This window comes from Bombina bombina, chromosome 3 (genome assembly GCF_027579735.1).
Source record: "Bombina bombina isolate aBomBom1 chromosome 3, aBomBom1.pri, whole genome shotgun sequence".
Classification (NCBI taxonomy): domain Eukaryota; kingdom Metazoa; phylum Chordata; class Amphibia; order Anura; family Bombinatoridae; genus Bombina; species Bombina bombina.
In genome coordinates, this window is record NC_069501.1 from 996785039 (window position 1) to 996812536 (window position 27498).

Here is a 27498-nt window from a genome sequence, read left to right on the forward strand (position 1 = left end):
ATTTTGGAATTAACCCTTTGTTTAGTATGCAGAGCTTCTTCAGTTCATTGCTTAATTATTGATATATGCTTTGCATGTATTAAAGTAACAAAACATATTTATTTACTATTTGTCAGGTCTGAAACATGTCTGGCTTCTGAAAGGAAATGTTGTAGCAGTCTCAGATCATTTGAAAGTTCAACAACCATATATAAATATGATAACGAACAGCCTGCACTGACATTGTATTATCTGCGTCTGTAAAGTCGTCTGAAAAAATTATCAATGCTGAATGAAGGTTTATGTCACATAATATCCCTAAATGACACTTGAAAATCTTATTCAACAAAATGTTATTTGTGTAAATATCAGTATTGGACACAATTTGCTTCCTCATAAATCCTTGTGTTGGCTGGGTCATGATAAATAAAAAGGCCTAGGGATCATTTATGCCAGCTACAAATCTAACACAATTTCAGTTAGATCTAGCCTTTATTCAATGAGCAAGCGAGGTCTGGGTATATAAAAGCAAAGTAAGGTTTGATACAATGAGCATAGTTTATCCACAGCCTTTTTGAAACTACACAGTTGATATGAAACATTCACCATTCAAAATTCTGAAAGATTCTCAATCCAAATAAAATTAAAAAGATTACAGATATTCTTAAAAATACTAAAGTTTTTGTTTTATTTAAAAAAAAGAAAAGATAACATATTAGTGTAATATAGCATGTACTGAAATAATAAAGTATCCATTGGAAGTATTGAATGGTTTATAATATTCCATCTTCTATCCAGGGATTGAAAAGTTCTCTTGGCACAAGGTACAGGGTCCTTGTTTGCTAATTGTTGTCTTGTTTGTGTTCAGACTGTCTTGTGCGTGCTGCTGTCTGTGCTGCAGTAGAGAGAGAGGAACGGGACACACTTGCTGTTTCCACTATCTCAATGTCTTTACAACTGAGACAGGCTACTAGCTTCTCTCGTGAGGCACTAGAAGCAAAGAAGAACTCATAAGAAGCACCAGCCAGGAATGCCCCCAGCACAGGACCAATCCAATACACCTGTAGAAATAAAAGGCAAACATACAACACTGGTTCTTAAATATGCAGAAAATCCCATAAGTCTCCCATTCAGTACTGCATAAATAAATAACAAAGCTATGATATTGTATACATACAATTTATAGACATGCAGAAAGGCAAACATAAGAATGCATTAATACAACAGTTACAGAGAATTGCGATATGGATAAAGGGTTGATAATACAGTGAAAGATTAGTGTAAATGGGAACTGAATTGTAAGTTAGTTTTAAACACTTGAAAGAAAGGCGGACAGTCATTGGGTTTATGGTAACTAATTCCTAGATGTGGCTAGCACAATGCTTGAAGGTGTTAGAAGTGGTAAGAAGGTGAAAAGGATGAAGAGACTTGCCCGTGTCAAGCCATAAATATCTATAATTTCCACATTCATAAACCACTTCAGATTTACTTACTTGGTACCCTGGTCCATAACCTGGCATAAGGTCTGCTACATACTTATCTTCTACAATGAAATGAATCCCAAGTACTCTCTTTCCTTCTCAGTTCTTTCTCCCTCCTCTAAGAGCACATTCTGTTACTCTCTGCCCCCCAGCCTGTCACTCCCTTTTCTCATTTTCTTTAGTGTGGGGTTACTTACCCAGTGATATTCCCAAATCCCTGTAACCAAGGCTGGACCTAATGATCTCGCAGGGTTCATGCTGCCACCTGAGAATTGTCCCTGAGTGATAAGAAAGAAAAAAGATAACAGTAAGAAAGAAAATAGAGCATAAAGGAGAAACTCAAATAGAAGAAATGGATTTTGTAGGAGAAATACACTGGTTACACACGGTCATTAGATATTAGTGGGTTTTATTTGTTATAACTCAATTGTACAATACATTAGCTGTCTTTCATCTCTATAGAATACCTGTCCTACAAAGCGGTGATGGCATTTCATGACTGGTTTACTTTCTCTTGCAATGTCACAACCCACTAAACTGTACCCTGATATCATAAGTTTAAGAGAAGCATTAGGAGCAGTAATGCACTACTGGAAACTAGCTGAACACATTTGGTGAGCCAATGACAAGAGGCATATATATGCAGCCTACAATCACCAGCTGCTCCCAGTAGTGCACTGCTGCTACTTATGTATGCTCTTTAACAAAGGATATCAAGAGAACAAATCACAGTTTAAAATAGAGATATATAGGAAAGTTGTTTAAAATTCCATGGTCTGTCTGAATCATGACAGTTTAATTTACCATGAACTGACATTCTAAACACATATGCAACATCCAATCTAATGGCTACTTTTCTGTAGTGTTATCACTGTTTTGAGATTAATGGCACCACTCTCTTATGTTTAACATTTTTCAACATCCAGTAACCATAAAATGCAAGATTTGTTCCTGACTATGCAAATGTGTTTCAGTCAAAAAGAAGTAGAGAGCGATGCTTACAAAATCACCTGTTGTTGATACTCGATGACTGTTAAGAAACACCATTTGAAAGCATATTTTAGCAAACCATGGTATCCTTCAGCTACAATATTTTCCTTAACATAATATTAAATAGGTTATTTTGGGTTTTACAACCATTTAAATGCTAGTGACACCAAGATATACCTATCTACACCATTTAAAGGGACAGTTTACCCAATATGAGAATCATTTTTAAAAGCTTTAGATTAATTACATAGGGTATTGCTGGTCTAACAACAAAGTTCCTTTTCTCAGTTTTATTTATTTATTTATTTTTTAAAGTCATTTTTTATATTTCATTACAGTGGCGGCTCGTGGGTTATTCAAATGGGGGTTCACGGATCAGTGTGTATATATATATATATATTTTTTCAATATATATATATATATATATATATATATATATATATATATATATATATATATATATATATATATATCTATCAATACATATTTAATATTATAGAGAGGTTCCCTCTGCCTTTATAAGATAGCCCCTCACCTCACCTATACCTTATATACAGATATATAATATTATAGAGAGGATCCATCTGCATCACTCACATAGCCCCTCCCCAGTAACTTATAAATCAATACATATTTAATATTATAGAGAGTTGCCCTTTGCCTCACTCACAGAGCCCCTCCCCAGTAACTTATTAATAAATATATATTTAATATTAGAGGTCCCCTCTGCCTTACACACAAAGCCCTCTCACCACAACACACAGTAACACACAATGGCACTTGGTGAAACAGACAGAACAAAAAGTAACACAAACACACAATGGCACTTGGTGAAACAGACAGTACAAAAAGTAACAGAAACACACAATGACACACACAATAACACTTGGTGCAACACAGTGACATGCACAATAACACTTGGTGCAAAACACACTGACATACACACACAAAACACTCAGTGGAGCACACAGTAAGACTTATGGGCACACAAAGTAACAAACACAATAACACTCAGTGCAAAACACAGTGACATACACACACAAAACACTCAGTGCAACACACAGTAAGACTTTTGGACACACAAAGTAACACAAACACAGTGACATACAGACAATAACACTCAATGCAATACACAGTAAGACTTATAGACACACAAAGTAACACAAACACACAGTAAGACTTATAGACACACAAAGTAACACAAACACACAGTAAGACTTATAGACACACAAAGTAACACAAACACACAGTAAGACTTATAGACACACAAAGTAACACAGACAGTAAGACTTATAGACACACAAACAGACAGTAAGACTTATAGACACACAAAGTAACACAAACACACAGTAAGACTTATAGACACACAAAGTAACACAGACAGTAAGACTTATAGACACACAAACAGACAGTAAGACTTATAGACACACAAAGTAACACAAACACACAGTAAGACTTATAGACACACAAAGTAACACAAACAGACAGTAAGACTTATAGACACACAAAGTAACACAGACAGTAAGACTTATAGACACACAAACAGACAGTAAGACTTATAGACACACAAAGTAACACAAAGACACAGTAAGACTTATAGACACATAAAGTAACACAAACACAATGACACACACACACAAAGTAAAAATGACAGAGTACTATAATGTTTGACAGTCACCACACACAATAACAAACAGTGGCACATGCACAAAATAACACAAACATTAACACACAATGTGACAGACACAGTGGCATAAATAAACACACTAAGTGTGACACACAAACTTTTTGGCACACAAAGTAACACAGTGATGTCATATCACATGTACACAGTAACACAATGAGACACAACAACACAAGTCTACTCTATACACAGCTGTACAAACCTTAAGTTATGTGTTCTTGCTGCTCAGCATGTTTCTTATGGGCTACACTGAAAGCAAAGCACTGAGCAGACACACTTCCGGTTATTACATAAAACATCAGTAGCATGATGGGAACTGTAGTCATTTGAGGAAAGAATGTTACGCATCAAATCATGCTTTAAAAACTACAAATCTCATATGCACTGGAAAGTAGAGGGGTTTTTTTTGCTAGAAATAATAGTTCCAATTTACGGAGTCATGTTATCTGAAGGAAGGTGTAGTGATGACAGTTTGCTGCAAGTTTGTTTATGTTATGTTCAGTGCATATCAAGTCTATAAAGAACCAACATGCACTATATGTCTCACTGATGTAATCCCCATATAACAGCCTAATATTTGTATCATTTGATTTTTCACAATTACATTTTTTTTTCAGCTGAACCTTGCGTGCTGTTTCACTTTCAGGTTTTCTGTTACCAATCTCCTATCATTCTAGGATTTTTACTGAAAACGGCAGAATGATAGGAGATTGGTAACAGAAAACCTCAGTGAAACAGCACGCAAGGTTCAGCTTAATGCAAATGCAGAGAATCAGAGCAAGGTCTAAATACACTCACTGTAATAATAATATTGTGTCACGGAGCAGACAGAGCTAAAGCAAGCTTGAGAGACCAAGCTAAGATTCCCATTAACAGTACGCTAAGAAGATAGAAAAGTCAGACTGGGACTAACACTTTTCCACCGCCAGAAATGGATCTCACTGAGAGGGACACAGACCACCGCACTCACTCTGGCACATTTCTCAGGCCTAATACATCTAATACATTTTTCCAACACACACCGCACGCAGGGAGTAACTAGCAGGTAGGGAGCAGCTGAGATGTCAGTGAGTGGCAGCGCGCTGAGGTAAGAAGTGTCACTCAGATAAAAAAACAGTTGGCAACTATGCAGTACACTACACTCACGTCTGGTTATCACAGTAACTGAGTCAGTCACTAAAGTGCCGCCTGGGTTGTTGGACCCACTTGGTCCCATCATGGATGAGCCGGCCCTGGTTAGATCACTCAGTCCGGTCTCCTGCTTCTTCCTTTTCTGCCGCTGCCACTGTGATCCACAATATGGAGGGATAACATAGAGCAGGGAGGAGGGAGGGATAACACACAAGTTTAAAAAAACAGTGCTCCCCCTGCTGCCCGCCCATAGTAATGGCACTAATCGCACATTGAAAATTGTGCGATTAGCAGAGGTATAGGCTCTGTTATGGGCGGAGCAGCAGATAGATAGAAAACATGACCAAAAGGATATAGCAGCCTATACCTCCTCTACCGCACGTGCGGTAGAGAGGTATATTAAAGGATTTTTTTTTTATTTTATTTAAACTGCACAATCTAGACATTTTATTTAAACTGCACAATCTAGAACATTTTTTGGCTGAATAAATATAATTTTTCCAATAGGGGGAAATTATATTTATTCAGCCAAAACATGTAATTTCTTTCTTTTTTTCCCTTTTCCACAGGAGGCTCACGTGCGGGAGTGCACATATGGAGGAGCCTCCACTGTTTCATTACCAATACCCAGTACTGTATTTTCTGGCCGTACTGCCACTCTGCTCGCACTCCCAGCAGCACAATATGCATGCGCCAGCCCACATGATGATGTCACTGCTAGTGTGAATATGGACCAGCGCTCACTAAATGCGTGTTAGTTTTCAGCAGTGATCAGATTGTTGTGCTGCTACCTGGTGTGCATGAGTATTGTACCTCCTCCTTACATTTCTGAGTTCATATATGCATTTAGCAGTTTATTAGTCTCTTGATAATATACATATTAGTCCATGAATAAAATGCCTATTATACCTAATAGTGCGCCCATGTCTTAGTGCATGCACCAAACACAAAATCGGATGAGTTGCTTTGCAAAACATACTGCTGAGCAATAGTGGAATTCTGCAATATAGGCTTTACATTACACTGTCTGTAAGCAGATTGATTGGTTTCAGTCAGTCCTGCCCCTGAGACCAACACTGAAAGAAATTTCCCCTGAGAAAAATGGTCATTATAGCTAATGGTGAGTGCCCACATTATTGCAAGCACACTGATGGAGGATGCGCCTTGTTAACTTTTAGTAGTTTAAATATAACTGAATAAGGTAACATGATTGGCCATGGGGCGGGCTAAGGTAGCATTCTAGCACAATCCTTTTATCATGGCAGTCCGGGGTCATCTGGCAGAGCGGAAAGAAAACAAGGGAAAAAGGTTAAAAAAAAAAAATCCCTATTATAATAATTATTATTAGTCATCTAGTTTTGTTGTTAAAACTGCGTTATAGCTGCTTATGAACGCCATCACCACAGAGTAAACTGGTCCTTTAAGTATCCTGTAATTGTGTTAATGCATTCAGTACAGCATGATATTTTCACTTAGGGTGTATGTCACGGACAGGGGTGTACCACTACACCAATACCACCTCTGCCTGTGAGGCTCTAAGGGGACAAGGGTAACAGGGAGTTAATTACTCCTAACCCCCTGTTACCTGTAATCAGTATCACTAACGTACAATACAAAGTTACCTAAACGTAACAGTCTATTTACTCCAGGCAGAGCTAAACACCAGCCTCTGCCTCCAATTTGCCACACACAGAACTACTTGTTCATATATGACAGTGGGGAGAGTGCCAGCATTAAAGGGTTAACAGCACAGGGTCCCTATCTACTGTATTCCAATTCCTTACCAAGGTCTACAAACTTAAAATTAACCCCCAAATTCAACCACAGCACCCCAAAAATCAATGTTCACCAGCTACTGCTGCTACCAGAACCAACACACATTAATCTCCAAAATCCTACCTACACTTCCCCAAACATGAACATTCGCTGCCATCACCCAAAAACGTATTGCTCTAGGCTTTTGTGCTACCCCTAAATTACAGTTGCAATTAGCATCTAAAGAAAAATAAATATATAAAAATAATACTTTGGTGATGACTTCCGATGGGCGGTGCTCCAAGATGACCACTAACTTCTGAAGTTCTGTGCAATTTTCTACAATATAAGGCAATATAAGTGTCCGGGAACACCTCTGGATCAAGGCAAACCATCCCTTGGCTGCTAAGAAGCCTTTGAAACCTATTGAGCCATTTGGCATTGTGGTGGGCTCTCTGTCTCCACACTGTATATATGTGCTTTCACTTATTACCCACATATTGGTGACACTTAAAAGCAAATAATGGCTTCAGAAACCGGTGATTTCCTGCATTCTCTAATTCCAGCTCTTTCTGCTTAGCTATTACCTGCCTTTGATAAATTGGAATCGGCTATGCAGCAGTTGATGGTGCAGTTTCAAGTTTCAGACCCACCTGACACAAAAGAGACAAAGAGTATGGTCATAAGTGTCTCCTGCACTTCTACCGACATCTCCTCTAGCAAGCCTATAAGCCATTGTGTAGAAATTGAATCCGTACAATCTAAATACAATCTGAAGAACCTAAGAGATGTTTGTGTGACACAGAATATGAAGATATGCCTACAGCACCTATTCAAATGCAGGACATTTACTGTAAACAACACAAGACTGCTGTTCTCGCTATGGAGTTTTGCCTGTCTGTTCAACAGCAACTTTACCGTATCTGAAAAATCTCTTAAAGGATAATATCACCTATGACCCTTCCCCTTTTGCTGGATCTGCTCCACCAGCGACACAACATTCCAGCATGCAAACTTTGAGAAGGCTTCAATTATGGGTGTTCTGTTCACTGTGTAATAAATCACATGAGTGCGAGAGCACAGGTGTGTTGAACTTTCATTGTGACTTGTATCCACGGAGAGGAGTCGGCTAGCAGTTTCACACTGTGATTTATGTTTGAGCCGGGCACCTTTTACAAGCTCATTTCAGTTAAGCTATTGATACATAGACGGCTCTGCATTATAACATCCACCTCCCTATGTTATGCTAATTGTCATAAATATCCTCCTCAGCCCCTGAAAGGAGTAGATGTGTCTGAATTGGCATATCTTATTGACCAGCTTTCATATGCTCTGAAACACTTCTGTTCACATTATGTTTTGAACTATAGCACTGTTAAAAGTTTTGTGACATCAGCCAAATCTGACATTATAACACATATACTATCTGGGCTAACATTATTATAAGAATCAGCCAACTAAGCAGCTCAGCAATAGCTTCCTTTCTCACTGAAGTATTAGATATATTAAGTGCAAAGTCTAATGTCACTGACTGGTTTTGTCCATGTATTAACCTTTTAAGTTTTTTTCTATCAAAGTTTCCTCAATACTCAATATGAATACCTTGCAGATCTAATCTTCATATAATTAGTATTCATGGTAACACACTAGAGCTATCCAAGTTCCTCAAAAAATATATAGTTATTTCTTATAGTATGCGGACACTCAGGGGAGTGTTAAATGTTGTACCCCCCTTATAAGTACATTGAAGAGGTAGTTCAGGTTTCTACTGAAATACTTTATTATGTTATTATTATATTATATATTATGTTTATTATGTCCACTGTTTAAATTTTCCCACAAAGAGTTAAGTGTTATAGATCTCCTCTCAGCCCCTGAAAGGAATGAATGTGTCTGAATGTTCATTTCTTATTGATAACTTTCCATATGTTCACTGAACACTTCTCTTTTATATAAAGGAAGAGCCCGGATGACAGGATGGAAGGGAGGGTCTTTTGACCCCACTAGGAAGGAATGGTGGTGAAGTACAGGGCAAGGGGTGGGGTCTTAAAAGTTTTGTGACATCAGTTAAATCTGACATTATAACACATATACTATCTGGGCTAACATTATTATAAGAATCAGCCAACTAAGCAGCTCAGCAATAGCTTCCTTTCTCACTGAAGTATTAGATATATTAAGTGCAAAGTCTAATGTCACTGACTGGTTTTGTCCATGTATTAACCTTTTAAGTTTTTTTCTATCAAAGTTTCCTCAATACTCAATATGAATACCTTGCAGATCTAATCTTCATATAATTAGTATTCATGGTAACACACTAGAGCAGTGCTTTCCAAACTGTGTGTCGGGACACACTAGTGTGTCGCCAGCAGTGTGTAGGTGTGTCCCTGCTTCAGCAAATTTTTTTTTCAATTTATTTATTTTTTTGGTTTCTGACTTTCCGCCTGTCTGCTACGCATATCACATGGTTGACACATGATTGATACCTTGTAGGTCACAGATCATCTTAACAAATTAGCGGAGCTCAGTGGGAACTGAAACTATTCCCATTGGCGGCTTTGGCGGCACTCCTGATGTGTAGTCTCCTTAATGGGCTCGTGACTGCATGTGTAGTCATTGAGTGGGACAGCAGTGTGTTTGCAGCGTGGGCAGTAGTCAATCGGACTCACCGAGCTCTGAGGGCAGCAGCTTAAACGCTGAGCTGAAGTCAGAAGTCACAGTGGGGTTTTATTGCAGCTAGCTCCCAGTAGTGCATTGCTGCTCCTGCTCTTGATATATGGATAGGAAGTGGAAGCTTAAAAATGCTTGATGATGAAATGCGAGTGTCTTTATCTAATATTCCACCAAATATTCAGAAACTGTGTTCATCCCATCAACCTCATACAGCCCATTAAAATAGTAAGTAGTTATTGGTGTTATTAAACTTTTTTTTAATTCTTGCACATACTTACTGTTACTTGTAAAAACATTTAGTTATTATATCATTTATGTATGCATGTGTCTGTATCTCTTAAAACAAGTTAGTTTAACCTCCTTTTTGCTAGTACAACTGAATTAAATACTGTGTCGCGAAATGATGTAGGTCTAAAAAGTGTGTCACCAACATGAAAAGTTTGGAAAGCTCTGCACTAGAGCTATCCAAGTTCCTCAAAAAATATATAGTTATTTCCTCATCTTATAGTATGCTGACACTCAGGGGAATGTTAAATGTTGTACCCCCCTTATAAGTACATTGAAGAGGTAGTTCAGGTTTCTACTGAAATACTTTATTATGTTATTATTATATTATATATTATGTTTATTATGTCCACTGTTTAAATTTTCACACAAAGAGTTAAGTGTTATAGATCTCCTCCTCAGCCCCTGAAAGGAATGAATGTGTCTGAATGTTCATTTCTTATTGATAACCCACTAGGAAGGAATGGGGGTGAAGTACAGGGCAAGGAGTGGGGTCTTAACTGGGGGCTTATAAGACCTAGACAGGAAGTCAGGTGGCCTCTTAGAAACAGGATAGTAATTACTTACCTGTGCCAGTGAGCCTAGAGCTGGATGGAGGAATTGCTAGAACAGGTGTTGCAGGCTGCCAGGACCAACGGCATAACCTGGATCAGGGAGTGGTTGGCGGCTGATCAGGCGGCTGAACCGGAGCAGGTACGTCCCCCTTGTGGAAGGGGGGCCATTGGGTGGGCCCAGGACCAGGGAACGGCCGATGTGGAGATCCAGGCCTCCAGAGAGACTTAGTCCGGGGGTGCAGGTGGGAAGGCCAAGGAGATTGGTGGGCAGGCCCAATGGCTGTGGAGGGAGTGAGGCAAGCGGCGGAGGTCGGCCACAAGGAGCTGAGAGAGGCACGCGGCCTACTACGGCACCAGCCAATGACGTAAGAGCAAAAACGGCAGAAGTATGTGATATGCAACTGGGAAAAAGAGGTGACAGCAGTTTGCTATGATGGCTAGGAAGGGTAAGGGGCCACTAGGGTCCCTGGAGATATAAGAGATTATTAGCCTGCGGCTGAGCGAAGGCGATCAGGTTTAGCTTCTTTTAGGGCAGTATGAAGGTTTTGGGTTAGGGCAGGCGTGATGGGGCATGTGGTGTAGGAACTAGACAGGTGTGGGGATCAGGAGTTAAAAAAAAAAAAAAAGAGGGGGAGCAGGTGGGCAGCAATGGGTATAAAAACAGGGATATAAACACAATATCTAGGGACACATGGTACGAGAGATTAGTGGGGCTCGGCTTTGGTAAATGGCAAGTAGCTAAGAGAGTCAGAGGTTGCGAGGGAAGGTAATGAAAAGGGGGCTGCTACACTGCTATAGGCACTGTGGGTTTGGGCTAGGGGGACCAGCGGGATGCTACTGGGGGTCCTTTCCTAGGATGGTAGGGATCCAAGTTGAAGGGCTGGGGGGGTAGAAAGGGCGAGCAGTAGGTAGGGGGATAGGGAGAGGTAGGAGGCGGGGTATTTTGGAACTGGAAGGTAACGTAGCTGTTGACCCCACAATGGGGTGAGGGGAATAGGGAGCAGAGAGAGCCAGGTAGGGTGGAGGATGAGGTAGTTCAGGCAGACAGGAGAGAGGAGGTTAGGGGTCGGGTTTTTGCCTCTTCTCCTTCTATGCAGTCTACAGAATCTGGAGCAGTTAAGAATTGCGGCCGGGCCCCGGTCACAGGGCCAGGGTTTGCGGACAGCAGCAGGAGATCACGTTCGCCCCTGAGGAGAGCACCCAGGGTAATGGAGGCCATGTCGCCTACATGGGCTCGGGTGAAACGATCTGCACCCAAGAGCAGGCATGACAGAGGGCATTCGCCCATCAGGAGAGGAGGAGATAGGAGGGATACAGACAGTGTCAGGAGGGAGCGATTAGGAGGCAGGGGAGACAGCAGGCATGCTGGCGGAACAAACAGGATTGAAGTAGTGGTGCAGGCGGGACCTGTGGAAGGACTGGTTACGACGGTACAACCTTCAGGTGAGACTACCACTGCATTGGGGACTGGATTGAGTGGAGTGGTGAGTGGTGAGAGGGAGACATTGCTGGCTGGACTGAAGGATCTGATTGCGGCATTGGAAAAAACGTGTCCTCAGCAGTGGTGGAGGCGTGGTGTCCGGCATTCTTTGTTGACTTATTTATACCCATGGGATGTTCTATCTCAAGTTCATATTTCGAGAAATTCAGTTCTTTTGTTGTTTGGGTGGTCAGACAGAATTTGGGGGTTTCATCCTTGGTACATTACCTGGATGATTTCTTGTTTGTGGGCCTGGCCGGGTCAGGGGTATGTGAAAAGCTGGTGAAAAATGTTTTGGGAAGTGGCAGAGGATTTTGGGATCCCGGTGGCTGAGGAGAAGTCGGAGGGACCGATAAAGTCCTTAAATGTTTGGGAATCCAGTTGGATACAGTGAGGATGGAGTACAGGCTACCAGAGGACAAGCTGGAATACTTGAGAATTACAATTAAGGAGACCTTAGCGAAGCCTAAGACAACGCTAAGGAAGCCGCAATCACTGATTGGCAAACTAAACTTTGCCTGTAGAATAATTCCAGTAGGGAGGGTATTTTGTAGGAGGCTGTCGTTGGCTACGGAAGGAGTGCCTGGGTTGCACCATCTGCGGCTCTCGGCAGAGTTGAAGGAGGACTTAAGGGTGTGGGAGATGTTTATGGCACAATTCAATGGCATGTTGCTGTTTCAAGAAGTAGATTGGTCGAGCGAGAGTTTATGCCTATTTACTGATGCGTCAGGGGCCCATGGTTTCAGGGCATATCTGAAGGGCAGATGGTGTGCAGGGCCTGGCCAGGGGGCTGGGTGGGCTGTTTTCGAGCTGTTCACGTTCCGGGGAAGCTTAACATAATTGCTGACTCTTTATCCCGTTTCCAGCGGCAGTGAATTTGCACAGTGGCCCCGGACATGGAGAGAGAGGGTATGGCTTGTCCGAAGTTGCTGTGGCAACTAGGGTTTCAATGCTAATGAGTATAGTGCAAGGGGCGTTGGCACCTAGTACGTGGAGGGCCTACGCCCGTGTTTGGAAACTGTGGTTTCACAGGAGGGGGAATGTTCAGTTGGGGAGTATGGAAGAGAATTTGGAAGGGTTGTTACATTGGGTCAGATCATGGGGTGATGAGAGGCTTTCATCCTCGGAGGTGAGGAAGAGGATGGCAGCATTGGCGTTCTTATTTCAACTTTTGGGATGGGAGGATGTGACTAAAGTCTTGTTTGGTGCGGAATGCAGTGAGAGGTTTGTGCAGAGGGAGAAAGCAAGGGGACAGTAGAAGGCCAGTCAAGTTTGCTCTGCTGGAGGAGGTGGTGAAGTGTTTGCTTGTGATATGTTTTTCTGATTTTGAGGTTCTATTGTTTAAAGCGGCATTTGTGTTGGCCTTTTTTGGGGCATTCAGAATCTCAGAGTTGGCGGGACAGAATAGACTAGTAGAAGGGGGTATGTTGAGAAAGGATAAGTAAGTGAAAAGGTGGAGCTATGGCTGAGAAATTCCAAGACGGATCAGGAGGGGGAAGGAGGACGTTGATCTGTATACGGGCTATATCTGGGCAATGTTGCCTGGGAACGACGGTGGGGGAGTTCATGCGTATGAGGCTGGGGGGAGAGGTTAAGTTCTTGATCCATAGTGAGGGGTCTATACTCTCAAGGTTCTAATTTATGGCAGTTTTTCGTAAGTCATTGAAGAAGTTGGGTTTTCAGGGGTCTGAGTTCAGAAAGCATTCGTTTTGGGGCGGCAACGGAGGCAGCATGCTTGGGTCTGGATGTGGGTGTGATAAAAATGATTAGAAGATGGAGATCTGAACAGTTTAGGGGATATGTGTGGCCTGAGTTGAGAGTATGAAGGGTACTAGGTTCTTTAATTTGTCTTTGGCAGATCTGATGAGATGCTGGCTAGTGGGGTACTCGTACATTTACTGGACAAGAAAAGCAACAGCAGTGAAGGAAGACGACATTCAACTGGGGCTAACAAGGGACAAGGTTTTGTTGAAATGGTTTTGAATCAGGGGTATGAAATGGGAACAAGTTGTGAGTAAGATTGTGGATTATGCAAAATATTTCTCCCCTCTTCAAGTTTCGTTGATCCATGCAGGGGGAAATGATTTAGGATACATGTCGCAGAAGGATCTGGTAGATAGGATGAAAGGGAGCCTGAACAGATTAAAACAGCTGTTCCTGGAGGTGTTGATAATCTGGTCAGAAATTGAGAGTAGAGTAGTGTGGAAAGTGGCTTGGGATCCAAAAAAGTTGGAGGCTTCCAGACGGAAGATAAACAGAACAATATCGGGGTATGTTAAAAAGTTGGGGGTTGTGGACTCCGACACGTAGAGTTCGAAGGTGAGTCTGGTAGGTGTTTTTACAGGGAGTGCAGAATTATTAGGCAAATGAGTATTTTGACCACATCATCCTCTTTATGCATGTTGTCTTACTCCAAGCTGTATAGGCTCGAAAGCCTACTACCAATTAAGCATATTAGGTGATGTGCATCTCTGTAATGAGAAGGGGTGTGGTCTAATGACATCAACACCCTATATCAGGTGTGCATAATTATTAGGCAACTTCCTTTCCTTTGGCAAAATGGGTCAAAAGAAGGACTTGACAGGCTCAGAAAAGTAAAAAATAGTGAGATATCTTGCAGAGGGATGCAGTACTCTTAAAATTGCAAAGCTTCTGAAGCGTGATCATCGAACAATCAAGCGTTTCATTCAAAATAGTCAACAGGGTCGCAAGAAGCGTGTGGAAAACCCAAGGCGCAAAATAACTGCCCATGAACTGAGAAAAGTCAAGCGTGCAGCTGCCAAGATGCCACGTGCCACCAGTTTGGCCATATTTCAGAGCTGCAACATCACTGGAGTGCCCAAAAGCACAAGGTGTGCAATACTCAGAGACATGGCCAAGGTAAGAAAGGCTGAAAGACGATCACCACTGAACAAGACACACAAGCTGAAACGTCAAGACTGGGCCAAGAAATATCTCAAGACTGATTTTTCTAAGGTTTTATGGACTGATGAAATGAGAGTGAGTCTTGATGGGCCAGATGGATGGGCCCGTGGCTGGATTGGTAAAGGGCAGAGAGCTCATGTCCGACTCAGACGCCAGCAAGGTGGAGGTGGAGTACTTGTTTGGGCTGGTATCATCAAAGATGAGCTTGTGGGGCCTTTTCGGGTTGAGGATGGAGTCAAGCTCAACTCCCAGTCCTACTGCCAGTTTCTGGAAGACACCTTCTTCAAGCAGTGGTACAGGAAGAAGTCTGCATCCTTCAAGAAAAACATGATTTTCATGCAGGACAATGCTCCATCACATGCGTCCAAGTACTCCACAGCGTGGCTGGCAAGAAAGGGTATAAAAGAAGAAAATCTAATGACATGGCCTCCTTGTTCACCTGATCTGAACCCCATTGAGAACCCGTGGTCCATCATCAAATGTGAGATTTACAAGGAGGGAAAACAGTACACCTCTCTGAACAGTGTCTGGGAGGCTGTGGTTGCTGCTGCACGCAATGTTGATGGTGAACAGATCAGAACACTGACAGAATCCATGGATGGCAGACTTTTGAGTGTCCTTGCAAAGAAAGGTGGCTATATTGGTCACTGATTTGTTTTTGTTTTGTTTTTGAATGTCAAAAATGTATATTTGTGAATGTTGAGATGTTATATTGGTTTCACTGGTAAAAATAAATAATTGAAATGGGTATATATTTGTTTTTTGTTAAGTTGCCTAATAATTATGCACAGTAATAGTCACCTGCACACACAGATATCCCCCTAAAATAGCTATAACTAAAAACAAACTAAAAACTACTTCCAAAACTATTCAGCTTTGATATTAATGAGTTTTTTGGGTTCATTGAGAACATGGTTGTTGTTCAATAATAAAATTAATCTTCAAAAATACAACTTGCCTAATAATTCTGCACTCCCTGTATTTGCATGATGGAGTGCACCTTAACGAAGTGGGGCTGCACTTGTTTAATTTCATGATGAAAGAGGGTATTGAAAAGGCCTTGGCAGGTTGGGGCAGTGCTCGGCCAGTGGCCGAGCTGTGGCAGGGTGCTTGTTATAATCTCTAGAGGCTTACGCCTGGGAGGAATTATGGTACCCCCTGTTAGGTTAATAGGGGAGGAGTTATTGAGGATGTGCCCTCCCCCCAGGGTGGGGGCGGGACTATGTGGAGGATAAAGGCAAGCACTATGGTTTGTTTTCAGTTAAAGTGTTATTTTGATTAAGATTGTATTTAATAAAATTGAGCTGCGGCCTTTTCATACCCAAGTTGGAGTGTTGTGTATTTATTGATAAGGTTATGAATAGCTTGACAATGTGGGGTCAAGAGCGCGTTATGTTTTGAATTATAGCAATGTTTAATCATTTTGTGACAGCAGCCAAAATTGATCCTCTGATTATAGCGCATATACTGTCTGAGCTAGTATTACTATAAGGATTAACCAATTATACAGCTCAACAAAGAGTTATTTTTTTATAACACTAAAATCTTTGATATATTAAGAGCCAAGGCTAATGTCAATGACTGGTTTTGTTCATGTATTATTCTTTTAAGTTTTCCTATAAAGATCTCCTCAGTACTCATGTGAATGCCTTACAGACCTAGTTTTAACATAATCAGTATTCATGGTAACACACTGGAGCTCCCCAATTATGAAGATGCAACTTTTTTCCCTTTTTTATAATATTCTTACACTCAGTAAAAGGTTAATTTTTGTATTCCCTTGATAAACATACTTTGGATGGGTGTTCAGGTCTCTGTTGAGCTGCCTTATTATTTAAAACATTTCTGGTATATGTTCTTATATGCTGATGGGCTTGTTGATACAGGTCAAGTTTTTCACTTATGTTCGGTTTGTATGTTATTTTATTAAAAAAAAAAATAAGGAGCACTGGTTGCACTTAAGGTGGGATTTGCATAGTCTTTGTTTTGTTCTCCATAATCATATACTAAAATGTAAGAAACCTCTATCAATTTAGAAGCATCTAATGTTCACATTCTTTGTAATGTTTGAAGCCACCTTTCTGTATTACTGTCAGAACACTTGTTCCACATTTAATAGCATCTTGGCTTACATTTAGTAGCAGTATTAATACCGCACTGTTATAATTTGTAAGGAATCAACCATTTTATTTTCTAGTTTGTGGAATGTAATACCTTTTGCATTTGTTACCTCAACATTCTTTTATATTATTGTATGTACCTGTGCATCTATAATAAAAAGAATTAAAAAAAAAAATACTTTGGAAACGTTATTCTCAAGCTTACAGAAGCCGTGAATTCAGTTTCTAGACAGATCTGATTAAATTTATAGTTTAATCTGAAAAAAGGGTCGCAGTGTATAAACAATGAAAAAGAAATACATGAAATTAGATGGTATATAAAAAGGGTAATTCAACAATAAACAATAGAGACACAATTGTAAAACAATTATTATAAAAAAAATAAAAGAATCAAGATACACAGAAATACTAAATTTGAAATTTAGATTAGACAAGATAACAAGTGTGTGCTGTTTTCAAGAGGTAACAGTTTCAAGTTTCAGGAGTATTAATGGCAGAGGAATTTTAGGATTCTAATAACTGAAAAAAACAGTGACAATACCGGCCTGGGGCGCGATCCGATATAGATCGTAGTTTGCGGCGCAAGCGAGGGAACCCGCGTCGCCCGCAGTTTCAGCTCGCAACTCGAGCTATCCCATATACGGCGCCGTCAGATGCTAAAGTGCCGTAAGTCTGACAAACCAGTGATGTCCAGAAATCTGCGCAAGTACAAATTTCTGGCGTCGCCAGTGACTTACGGCACGTTAGAAACTGCTGGCGCCTACAAAACCTGACTAAAGTCTAAATCACCCGCACTGTCTAACACGCCTCCCTAACATAGCCCGACAAGTCTAACCCTCTATCCGCTATCCCCCCTCACTATCCTAACAATAAAATATGTATTAACCCCTAAACCGCCGCTCCCAAACCCCGCCGCAACCTAATAAAGTTATTAACCCCTAAACCGCCGCCAGCTATATTAAATCTATAACCCCCTAAAGTGAGCCCCTACCCCGCCGCTATTTATTTTAAAATTATTAACCCCTAATCTAATCCCCCTACACCGACGCCAGCTATATTAACTATATTAACCCTAATTATATTAGGGTTAATATAGTTAATATCGTTATTATAATATATATATATATATATATATATATATATATATATTTCAAGTATAACAACCCTATCTAACTCTAACATCCTTAACTAAACTCTTATTAAAATAAATCTAATATTAATATTATTAATTAAAATATTCCTATTTCAATCTAAATACTTACCTGTAAAATAAACCCTAAGATAGCTACAATATAATTAATAATTACATTATAGCTATGTTAGGGTTTATATTTATTTTACAGGTAAATTGTTAATTATTTTAACTAGGTATAATAGCTATTAAATAGTTATTAACTATTTAATAGCTACCTAGTTAAAATAATTACCCAATTACCTGTAAAATAAATCCTAACCTAAGTTACAAATACACCTACACTATCAATAAATTAAATAAACTACAACTATCTATCTAAAAATACAATTAAATAAACTAAACTAAATTACAAAAAAAAAACCCACTAAATTACAAAAAATAAAAAAAAAGATTACAAGATTTTTAAGCTAATTACACCTATTCTAAGCCCCCTAATAAAATAATAAAGCCCCCCAAAATAAAAAAATTCCCTACCCTATTCTAAATTAAAAAAAGTTCAAAGCTCTTTTACCTTACTAGCCCTTAAAAGGGCCTTTTGTGGGGGCATGCCCCAAAGAAAACTGTTCTTTTGCCTTAAAAAACCCCCCACAATACCACCCCCCAACATTACAACCCACCACCCACATACCCCTAATCTAACCCAAACCCCCCTTAAATAAACCTAACACTACCCCCCTGAAGATCTCCGATTCAAGTTCAATCCGATTGGCTGATTGGTTCAGCCAATCGGATTGAACTTGAATCTAATTGGCTGATTCAATCAGCCAATCAGATTTTTCTACCTTAATTCCGATTGGCTGATAGAATCCTATCAGCCAATCGGAATTCGACAGACGCCATCTTGGATGACGTCATTTAAAGGAACCTCATTCGTCGGGAAGTCGTTGTGCCGGATGGATGCTCCGCGGCGGAGGAGCGAAGAAAGAAGATTGAAGATGCCGATTTGCTTGAAGACATCGCCGATGGAAGAAGACTCTCTGCCGCTTGCTGGAAGACATCGCCCGGATGGAAGAAGACTTCACTGCCGCTTGCTGGAAGACATCGCCCGGATCGGATGAGGAGTTCGGCCCGGCTGGGTGAATACCAGGTAGGGAGATCTTCAGGGGGGTAGTGTTAGGTTTATTTAAGGGGGGTTTGGGTTAGATTAGGGGTATGTGGGTGGTGGGTTGTAATGTTGGGGGGTGGTATTGTGTTGTTTTTTTTCAGGCAAAAGAGCAGTTTTCTTTGGGGCATGCCCCCACAAAAGGCCCTTTTAAGGGCTGGTAAGGTAAAAGAGCTTTAAACTTTTTTTAATTTAGAATAGGGTAGGGAATTTTTTTATTTTGGGGGGCTTTATTATTTTATTAGGGGGCTTAGAATAGGTGTAATTAGCTTAAAAATCTTGTAATCTTTTTTTATTTTTTGTAATTTAGTGTTTGTTTTTTTTTGTAATTTAGTTTAGTTTATTTAATTGTATTTTTAGATAGATATTTGTAGTTTATTTAATTTATTGATAGTGTAGGTGTATTTGTAACTTAGGTTAGGATTTATTTTACAGGTAATTGGGTAATTATTTTAACTAGGTAGCTATTAAATAGTTAATAACTATTTAATAGCTATTATACCTAGTTAAAATAATTAACAATTTACCTGTAAAATAAATATAAACCCTAACATAGCTATAATGTAATTATTAATTATATTGTAGCTATCTTAGGGTTTATTTTATAGGTAAGTATTTAGATTGAAATAGGAATATTTTAATTAATAATATTAATATTAGATTTATTTTAATAAGAGTTTAGTTAGGGATGTTAGAGTTAGATAGGGTTGTTATACTTATATATATATAATATATATATATATATATATATATTATAATAACGATATTAACTATATTAACCCTAATATAATTAGGGTTAATATAGATAATATAGCTGGCGGCGGGGTAGGTAGATTAAATTAGGGGTTAATAATTTTACATTAGGGGATAGATCAGTTAGATGGTGGCTGTTTTAGGGGTTCACATTAGGGGATAGATCAGTTAGATGGTGGCGGTTTTAGGGGCTCACAGTAGGGGGTTAGTTTATGTAGATGGCGGCGGTTTAGGGGTTAAATACTTTATTAGGGATTGCGGCGGGGGATCGCGGTTGACAGGGAGATAGACATTGCGCATGCGTTAGGTGTTAGGTTTTATTTAGCAGATCGCGGTTGACAGGGAGATAGACATTGCGCATGCGTTAGGTTTTATTTAGCAGATCGCGGTTGACAGGGAGATAGACATTGCGCATGCGTTAGGTGTTAGGTTTATTTAGCAGCCAGTTTAGGGAGTTACGGGGCTCCAATAGTCAGCGCAAGGCTTCTTACGGCTGCTTTTTGTGGCGAGGTGAAAATGGAGTAAGATTTCTCCATTTTCGCCACGTAAGTCCTTACGCTGTATATTGGATACCAAACTGCGCGGGTTTGGTATACCTGCCTATGGCCCAAAAAACTACGGGCGACGGCAGAAATATACGCGCGTAACTTCTAGGTTACGCCGTATATAGGATACCAAACCCGCGCAAATATTGGCGTCGCCGACTTTTGCGGTGACGATTTTTATCGGATCGACCCCCAAATCGTTATCTACTAAAAACAAGGGCAAGATTGTGATCTACTCCATAGTCAGAAAGGGATTCTAATGTAAATTTTACATACTCCAACAAATATTTAGTTTTGCATATAAATGTTATTTTAAATATGAAATGAAATATCATACATATATCATTCTTACCGCTGCTAATGCACCTGCAGTAACAGAAAAACCAATAGCAAGACTCTTTGGCTCTGAAATATCTCTGCGTCTGTTATCATCTGCTGCAAAGATGGTGAAAGCCATTTGAAAAGTAGCAAAAATTTCCATTGCAAGAGCTTGACCCGCATTTCCTTCACTATTGACCTAGGAAGAAAAGGCAGTAGATAAAGAATTTAGATGAATTAATGCGGTGCAGTTCATATCAAGATCACAAATTTTCAATAACATTTCCTTGCTGGATGTTTCCTTGTTGTCTACAATATTGGGAGTTGTTTGTAAAATCAGCTTGTGTTTATTAAAGGGACACTAAACCCACATTTTTTTCTTTCATGATTCAGATAGAGCATGCAATTTTAAGCAACTTTCTAATTTATTCCTATTATCAATTTTTCTTCATTCTCTTGCTATCTTTATTTAAAAAGCAGGAATGTGATGCATAGGAGCCGGCCCATTTTTGGTTGAGAACCTGGGTTTTGCTTGCTTATTGGTGGTTAAATGTAAGCCTCCAATAGGCAAGCACTATCCATAGTGCTGAACATAAAACAGGCTGGCTGATAAGATTTATATTCCTGCTTTTAATATAAAGATAGCAAGAGAACGAAGAAAAATTGATAATAGGAGTAAATTAGAAAGTTGCTTTAAATTGCATGCTCTATCTGAATCATAAAATAAAACATTTGGGTTCAGTGTTCCTTTAACACTGAGGTTCATTCCAATTAGTCAGATTTCTCTTGTGAAGTAAATGACATGGCTTTTTGTGGCAGGTTTGAACTCAAACAAATTCTAAATGGTTTAATCTTGTACAGTAACCCATTTCCAAATGCATTCATGTTATGTAAATTCTCCCTTTACTATGCAAGGAGAAACAGCAGATTTTCATTGTTTTTGGACTTTTCAAAATCAATACCATGGCCTGTTATAAATGTATTAAAATTATTTTGTTGTTTAAATATTGAAGAAATGTGTAAATTTAGTTTCTATAAAGTCCATCATCCTGGATGGCTTCTCACTACCTAAAGCTGAAATTTTCTAAAACTGCTCTCCTATTCCCTCCCTCTAAAAATCTCATCATTCCCCAAATCTCACTTACTATGGACATGGACAACTGTCATCACCTCTTCCCCTCAGGCCTACTGCCTTGGGGTCACACTTGACTAAGAACTTCCTTTTGCTTCCCACATTACGTCCTTAGCTAACTCCTGCCGCTTCCACCTTGAAAATATCTCTAAAATTTGTCACTTCCTCACTCAAGACACAACTAAGATTCTCATCCACTTCCTTATCATTTCCCGCCTTGACTACTGCAATTCTGTCTTCTCTGGTCTCCGAAGCTACCGCCTGTCCCCACTGCAATCCATCATGAATGTCTCTGCCAGGCTCATTTTCCTTAAGCATCACTTCAGATCTGCTGTACATCTTTGGCAACACCTCCACTGAATTCCCTTAGCCTCAAGAATAAAATTTGAAATTTTGACTCTAATTTACAAAGCCCTCACAAACACTGTAGCCTCCTATATTTCTGCCCTTTTCTGCAAATATTCTCCAACCTGCCCCCTCCACTCCACTCCTGACCTACTTCGCTCCTCATCTCTCATTACTTCCTCACACTCTCATCTGCAACACTTTTCTACAACTGCACCTATCATATGCAACTCCTAGCCTCACTTAGTCAGACTTGCCTCTATTCTCAAAAACGTTGTGTTACTTAAAAACATATCTGTTCAATGATGCATATAATTTACTTTAAGATGTCTCTACTACTTATGTTTCCCTCTCCCTCCATCTCCCCATGTATTTCCTTTAGAATGTAAGCTCACGAGTCCACCTGTCCTGTCGATCATTTTATCTAAAAATGGTTTAAGGCTTATAGTGACTCAAGGCAATGCCTTCTACCCTTACTATTTATGTCATTGTCTTCTGATTATCGTACCCCATAACTGTATACGTATGATTTATGTATAAGTCTTCTGTTTATTGTACCCCATAACTGTATACTTAAAGGGGCATACTTCTCAACATTTACTTCTATTATCAATTTTACTTAAAGGGAAATTCCAGCCAAAATTGGAATCCACATAGATGCATTTCAGTTTTGAATAGAAGCATTTTTGTAATACACACGTGTTAGCAAAAATGCTTCTAATTTAAAATATAGCTGTTTTAAAAGTGTATATAAGTATGCACCGTGCACCAGCATTTTAAACACAACACTTGCTCAGGGAGCCTAAGGTGCTTTACCATTTGATAATGACTCAATTTGTCAATTGCTGATGTGATACAAGCCACACTGGCGCTCTGGGCAGCTGCAGTATTTAAAATGCTGGTGCTACACTGACATTATCTAGCTATGCTTCACGTGCACATGCAGAAAAAAAGTTTAGTTAACACTAAAACAGTAATAACTTTTAGTAGAAGCATTTTTGCCAAAACATGTATATTGCAAATATGTTTCTATTCAAAGATGCAATTCATCTATGTGCATTTAATTCTCTTGCACCCAGATTACAAGTTGTGCGCTAAACCCAGTGAGTAAATAACGCTACAAATGTTGTGATATCACACAATCCATAGCCCTGCCATTACAAGTTACAAAAAACCTTCTTGTGTTGTGCGGTATGGTGCGTTAAGCTCCATACCGCACAAAAGCCAAGTCCTGACTTGACGTGCTCGTGCACGTTTTCCGCCATAGACATTGATAATGAAAAAAAAACTAACACCTGTGATTGCGGAATGGCGATCGCTATAACGCTTTCCCCATTGATTTCTATGGAGACAAGAAAGTTAGATATACATCTAGCACACTAACATAAACCCCTAGTCTAAATACCCCTAAACCGCCACCCCGACATCGCCGACACTAAATAAACCTAATGACCATTAAACCGCTGCCCCCGACATTGCTGACACTAAATAAAGTTATTAACCCCTAATCCGCTGCCCCCACATCGAAAATACGAAACTAAAGCTATTAACCCCTAAACCACCAAACACCTACATCATAAATACTAAACTAAACCTATTAACCTCTAAACTGCCAAACACCCACATCACAAATACTAAACCTATTAACCCCTAAACCGCCAAACACCCACATCGCAAATACTAAACTAAACTTATTAATCCCTAAACTGCCAAACACCCACATCACAAATACTAAACTAAACCTATTAACCCCTAAACTGCCAAACACCCAAATCGCGACTATCTAAATTAAACTATTAACCCCTAAACCTAACACCCCCTAACTGTAAATTAAAGCTACAATATAACTACCTTCAAATAAATAAAAACTTACCTGTGAAATAAAAAAAAAACTAAGCTTATATTATAAATAAACCTAACATTACTAATTCAACCCCTTAACGACCAGCGACGTACACTGGGCTTCTCTCTGCCGCGTTCTCACGAAAAATAGCAAGAAAACATTTTTTTCCTAATTTGCAGCAAACTAGGTACTGGCAGACAGCTGCCAGTACCTAAGATGGCGGCAAATAGGTATAGGGGGGGAGGGTTAAAGAACTGTTTGGGGCGAATCAGGTAAGTAATGCAGAAAATATATATTACAAAAAAAAACACAAAAAAAACCTTTTATTTTTATACTAGCAGACTTTCTGCCAGTACTTAAGATCGGGGTGACCTTTGGGAGGTGGGGGAGGGAAGAAATCTGTTTGAGAGGAGTCAGGGAGGGATCAGGGGGTTGATGTGTCAGGTGGGAGGATGATCTCTACACTATAGCTAAAATTAACCCTACAAGCTACCTGATTAACCCCATTCACTGCTGGGCATTATACAAGTATGGTGCGCAGCGGCATTTAGCAGCCTTCTAATTGCCAAAAAGCAACGCCGAAGCCATATATGTCTGCTATTTCTGAACAAAGGGGATCCCACAGAAGCATTTACAACCATTTGTGCCATGTGAAAAAGTTAACAAATATTTTTATTTGATCGCATTTGGCGGTGAAATGATGGCCTAGATCAATACTTTGGATTGTCTACTAAAAAAATATATAGTTTTGATAGGTAAATATATAAAAAAGGCTCTATTTCTGTTTAAATGTAGTAATGGCAAAAATACTAAAAAATGCTCTGATCTTTTGGGGAAGTTTTTGGGGCATATTTATCAAGCTCCGTATGGAGCTTGAAGCCCTGTGTCTCTGGCGAGCCTTCAGGCTCAACAGAAACACAAGTTATGAAGCAGCGGTCTAAAAACCGCTGCTCCATAACCTGTCCGCCTGCTCTGAGGAGGCGGACAGCGATCGCCAGAAATCAAACTGATCGAATACGATTGGGTAGATTGGCACCCCCTGCTAGCGGCCGATTGGCCGCGAATCTGCAGGGGGAGGCATTGCATTACACTCTCTGCATTCAGCATTGCACCAGCAGTTCTTGTGAACTGCTGGTGCAATGCTGAATCTGGATAGCGTAATGCTGTCCGCATTCAGCGATGTCTGTCTGACATGATCCGGACAGACATTTGATAAATAGGCCCCTTTGTCTGAAATTCCCAGTCCTTAAGGGGTTAACAAAATAAAAGATACCAAAAATCAAAAACCTAAATTACAAAATTAAAAAATCCTAACACTACGAAAAAACAAAAACAAACTAACATTACAAAAAAAACAAAGTGTAACATTATGAAAAATAAAAAAAATCTAAGATTACAAAACATAACAAACAAATTTTTCTAAAATAAAAAAAATTAAACCTAATCTAATACCCCTATAAAAACAAAAAAGCTATCCCAAAATAAAAACAATAAACTACCAATAGCCCTTAAAATGGCTTTTTGTAGGGCATTGCCCTAAAGAAATCAGCTCTTTTTTTAAAACAAATTACAAAGTCCCCCCTAACAATACAACCCCCACCCACCCAAACCACCAAAATAAAAAAGACCTAACGAAAAGAAACCTAAGCTACCCATTGCCCCTAAAGGGGCTTTTGTATAGGTATTCCCTTAAAAGGGCAATCAGCTCTTTTGCTGCCCATTAAAAAATAAAATAGCCCTAATCTAAAAAAAAAAAATCCCAAAAAAAAAACACAAAAAAACCTAACACTAACCCCGACAAAGGTACTCACCATACCTGACCTCCGGCGGTAAAGGTCTTCTTCCAGGCGCCTCCATCTTCAATCTTCATCCCGGTGTGGCAGAGCCATCTTACATCTTCATCCAGGGGTCGCAGAGCTGAGGTGGCATGGAGCAGAGCGGGATCGGCGACCACAATGACATCCGAAGTGGAGCCTCCCCTTCATGCGATCGTCTGCCGCAGACTGAAGATTGAATGCACGTACCCGTTTTATATTGGGGTACCTTGCATTCCTAATCTTCAAATCAGTCAGTAGGATGAGAGCTACTGAAATCCTATTGGCTGATTTTTTTTTTCGGAGTGTTAGGATTTTGTAATTTTGTAATTTAGGTTTTTTATTTTTGGTATCTTTTATTTTGTTAAAACAGTAATGTTAGGTTTATTTATAGTTTAAGCTTAGTTTTTTTTTTCACAGCTAAGTTTTTATTTATTAATTATTATAGTTTAATTTAGGTAGTCACAATGTGAGTGTTTAGTAGTTTAGGGGTTAATAGGTTTAGTTTAGTATTTGCGATGTGGGTGTTTTGCGGTTTAGGGGTTAATAGGTTACATTAAGTATTTTTAATAGTTTACTTTGTTTTAAAAATGCTTAGACTAATTTTTGCTGAGTATTTTTTACCTCCATAAAGCTTTTAGAATATCCTTGCAAGAACCCACTTAAAAATCATGTATTACCCATGTTTTTATATTAATTTAATTTTCTTTTTCCATGTGTTTGATGTGTTTGTAAGAGCAAGAAAAATACCAGAAGCTCAGTAATATCACAATGCATTCTCAGGGGCATATTTATAAAGCTCTGTATGGAGCTTGATGCCCCATGGTTCTGGCGAGCCTTCAGGCTCACCAGAAACACAAGTTGTGAAGCAACTTGTCCGCCTGTCCGCCTGCTCTGAGGCGGTGGACAGACATCGGCGGAAATCAACCTGATCGAATACAATCAGATTGATTGACACCCCCTGCTGGCGGCAGATTGGCCGCGAATCTGCAGGGGTTGGCATTGCACCAGCAGTTCACCAGAACTGCTTGTGCAATGATAAATGCCGACAGCTTTATGACTTAAATCTTGTTCAGCTTACATGGTTTCTAAGAATAGGCTATTATCAGTCCCTTTTGAAGAGTAGATGCTTTTTGGATCAGAATTGGATTCTATTATCAAAACTGTCTCTGGGGAAAAAGGGGGCTTTTCTTCCTCAGGACAAGAAATCTAAAGAGAAGTACAAACAAACTAATCATGTTTGTTCCTTTCACTCCCATAGAGATCAAATGTCCCCTTCATCAAGAAGTCGGAGTCCCCCAAACCTTCCTGGAAACCAGGATCTTCTTGGCCTAAAAAAAAAGACCAAAAGCCCAACTCAAGTAAGAAATCTGCAAAAAACATTAGACCTCCAT

At 39.7% G+C, this 27498-nt stretch overlaps 1 protein-coding gene and 1 long non-coding RNA gene across 2 annotated transcripts in view; both read right to left on the reverse strand.

The window, feature by feature from the left end:
* Positions 1-640: 640 nt before the first annotated feature.
* Positions 641-4407, reverse strand: LOC128652021 (uncharacterized). The gene is made up of 3 exons (XR_008401248.1): positions 4337-4407; positions 1658-1738; positions 641-1040 (listed from the first exon to the last, which is right to left on the reverse strand). It is a non-coding gene; the product is annotated as an uncharacterized LOC128652021 (long non-coding RNA).
* A 3224-nt stretch (positions 4408-7631) lies between these two features.
* LOC128652578 (aquaporin-4-like) overlaps positions 7632-27498 on the reverse strand; it is a 36162-nt gene continuing 16295 nt past the window's right edge. Inside the window, exons 3-4 of the mRNA XM_053705510.1 lie at positions 21005-21169; positions 7632-7673 (exon numbers count right to left, since the gene is read on the reverse strand). Coding sequence (XP_053561485.1) covers positions 7632-7673; positions 21005-21169 — 207 coding nt within the window. The remainder of the gene's footprint in view (positions 7674-21004; positions 21170-27498) is intronic.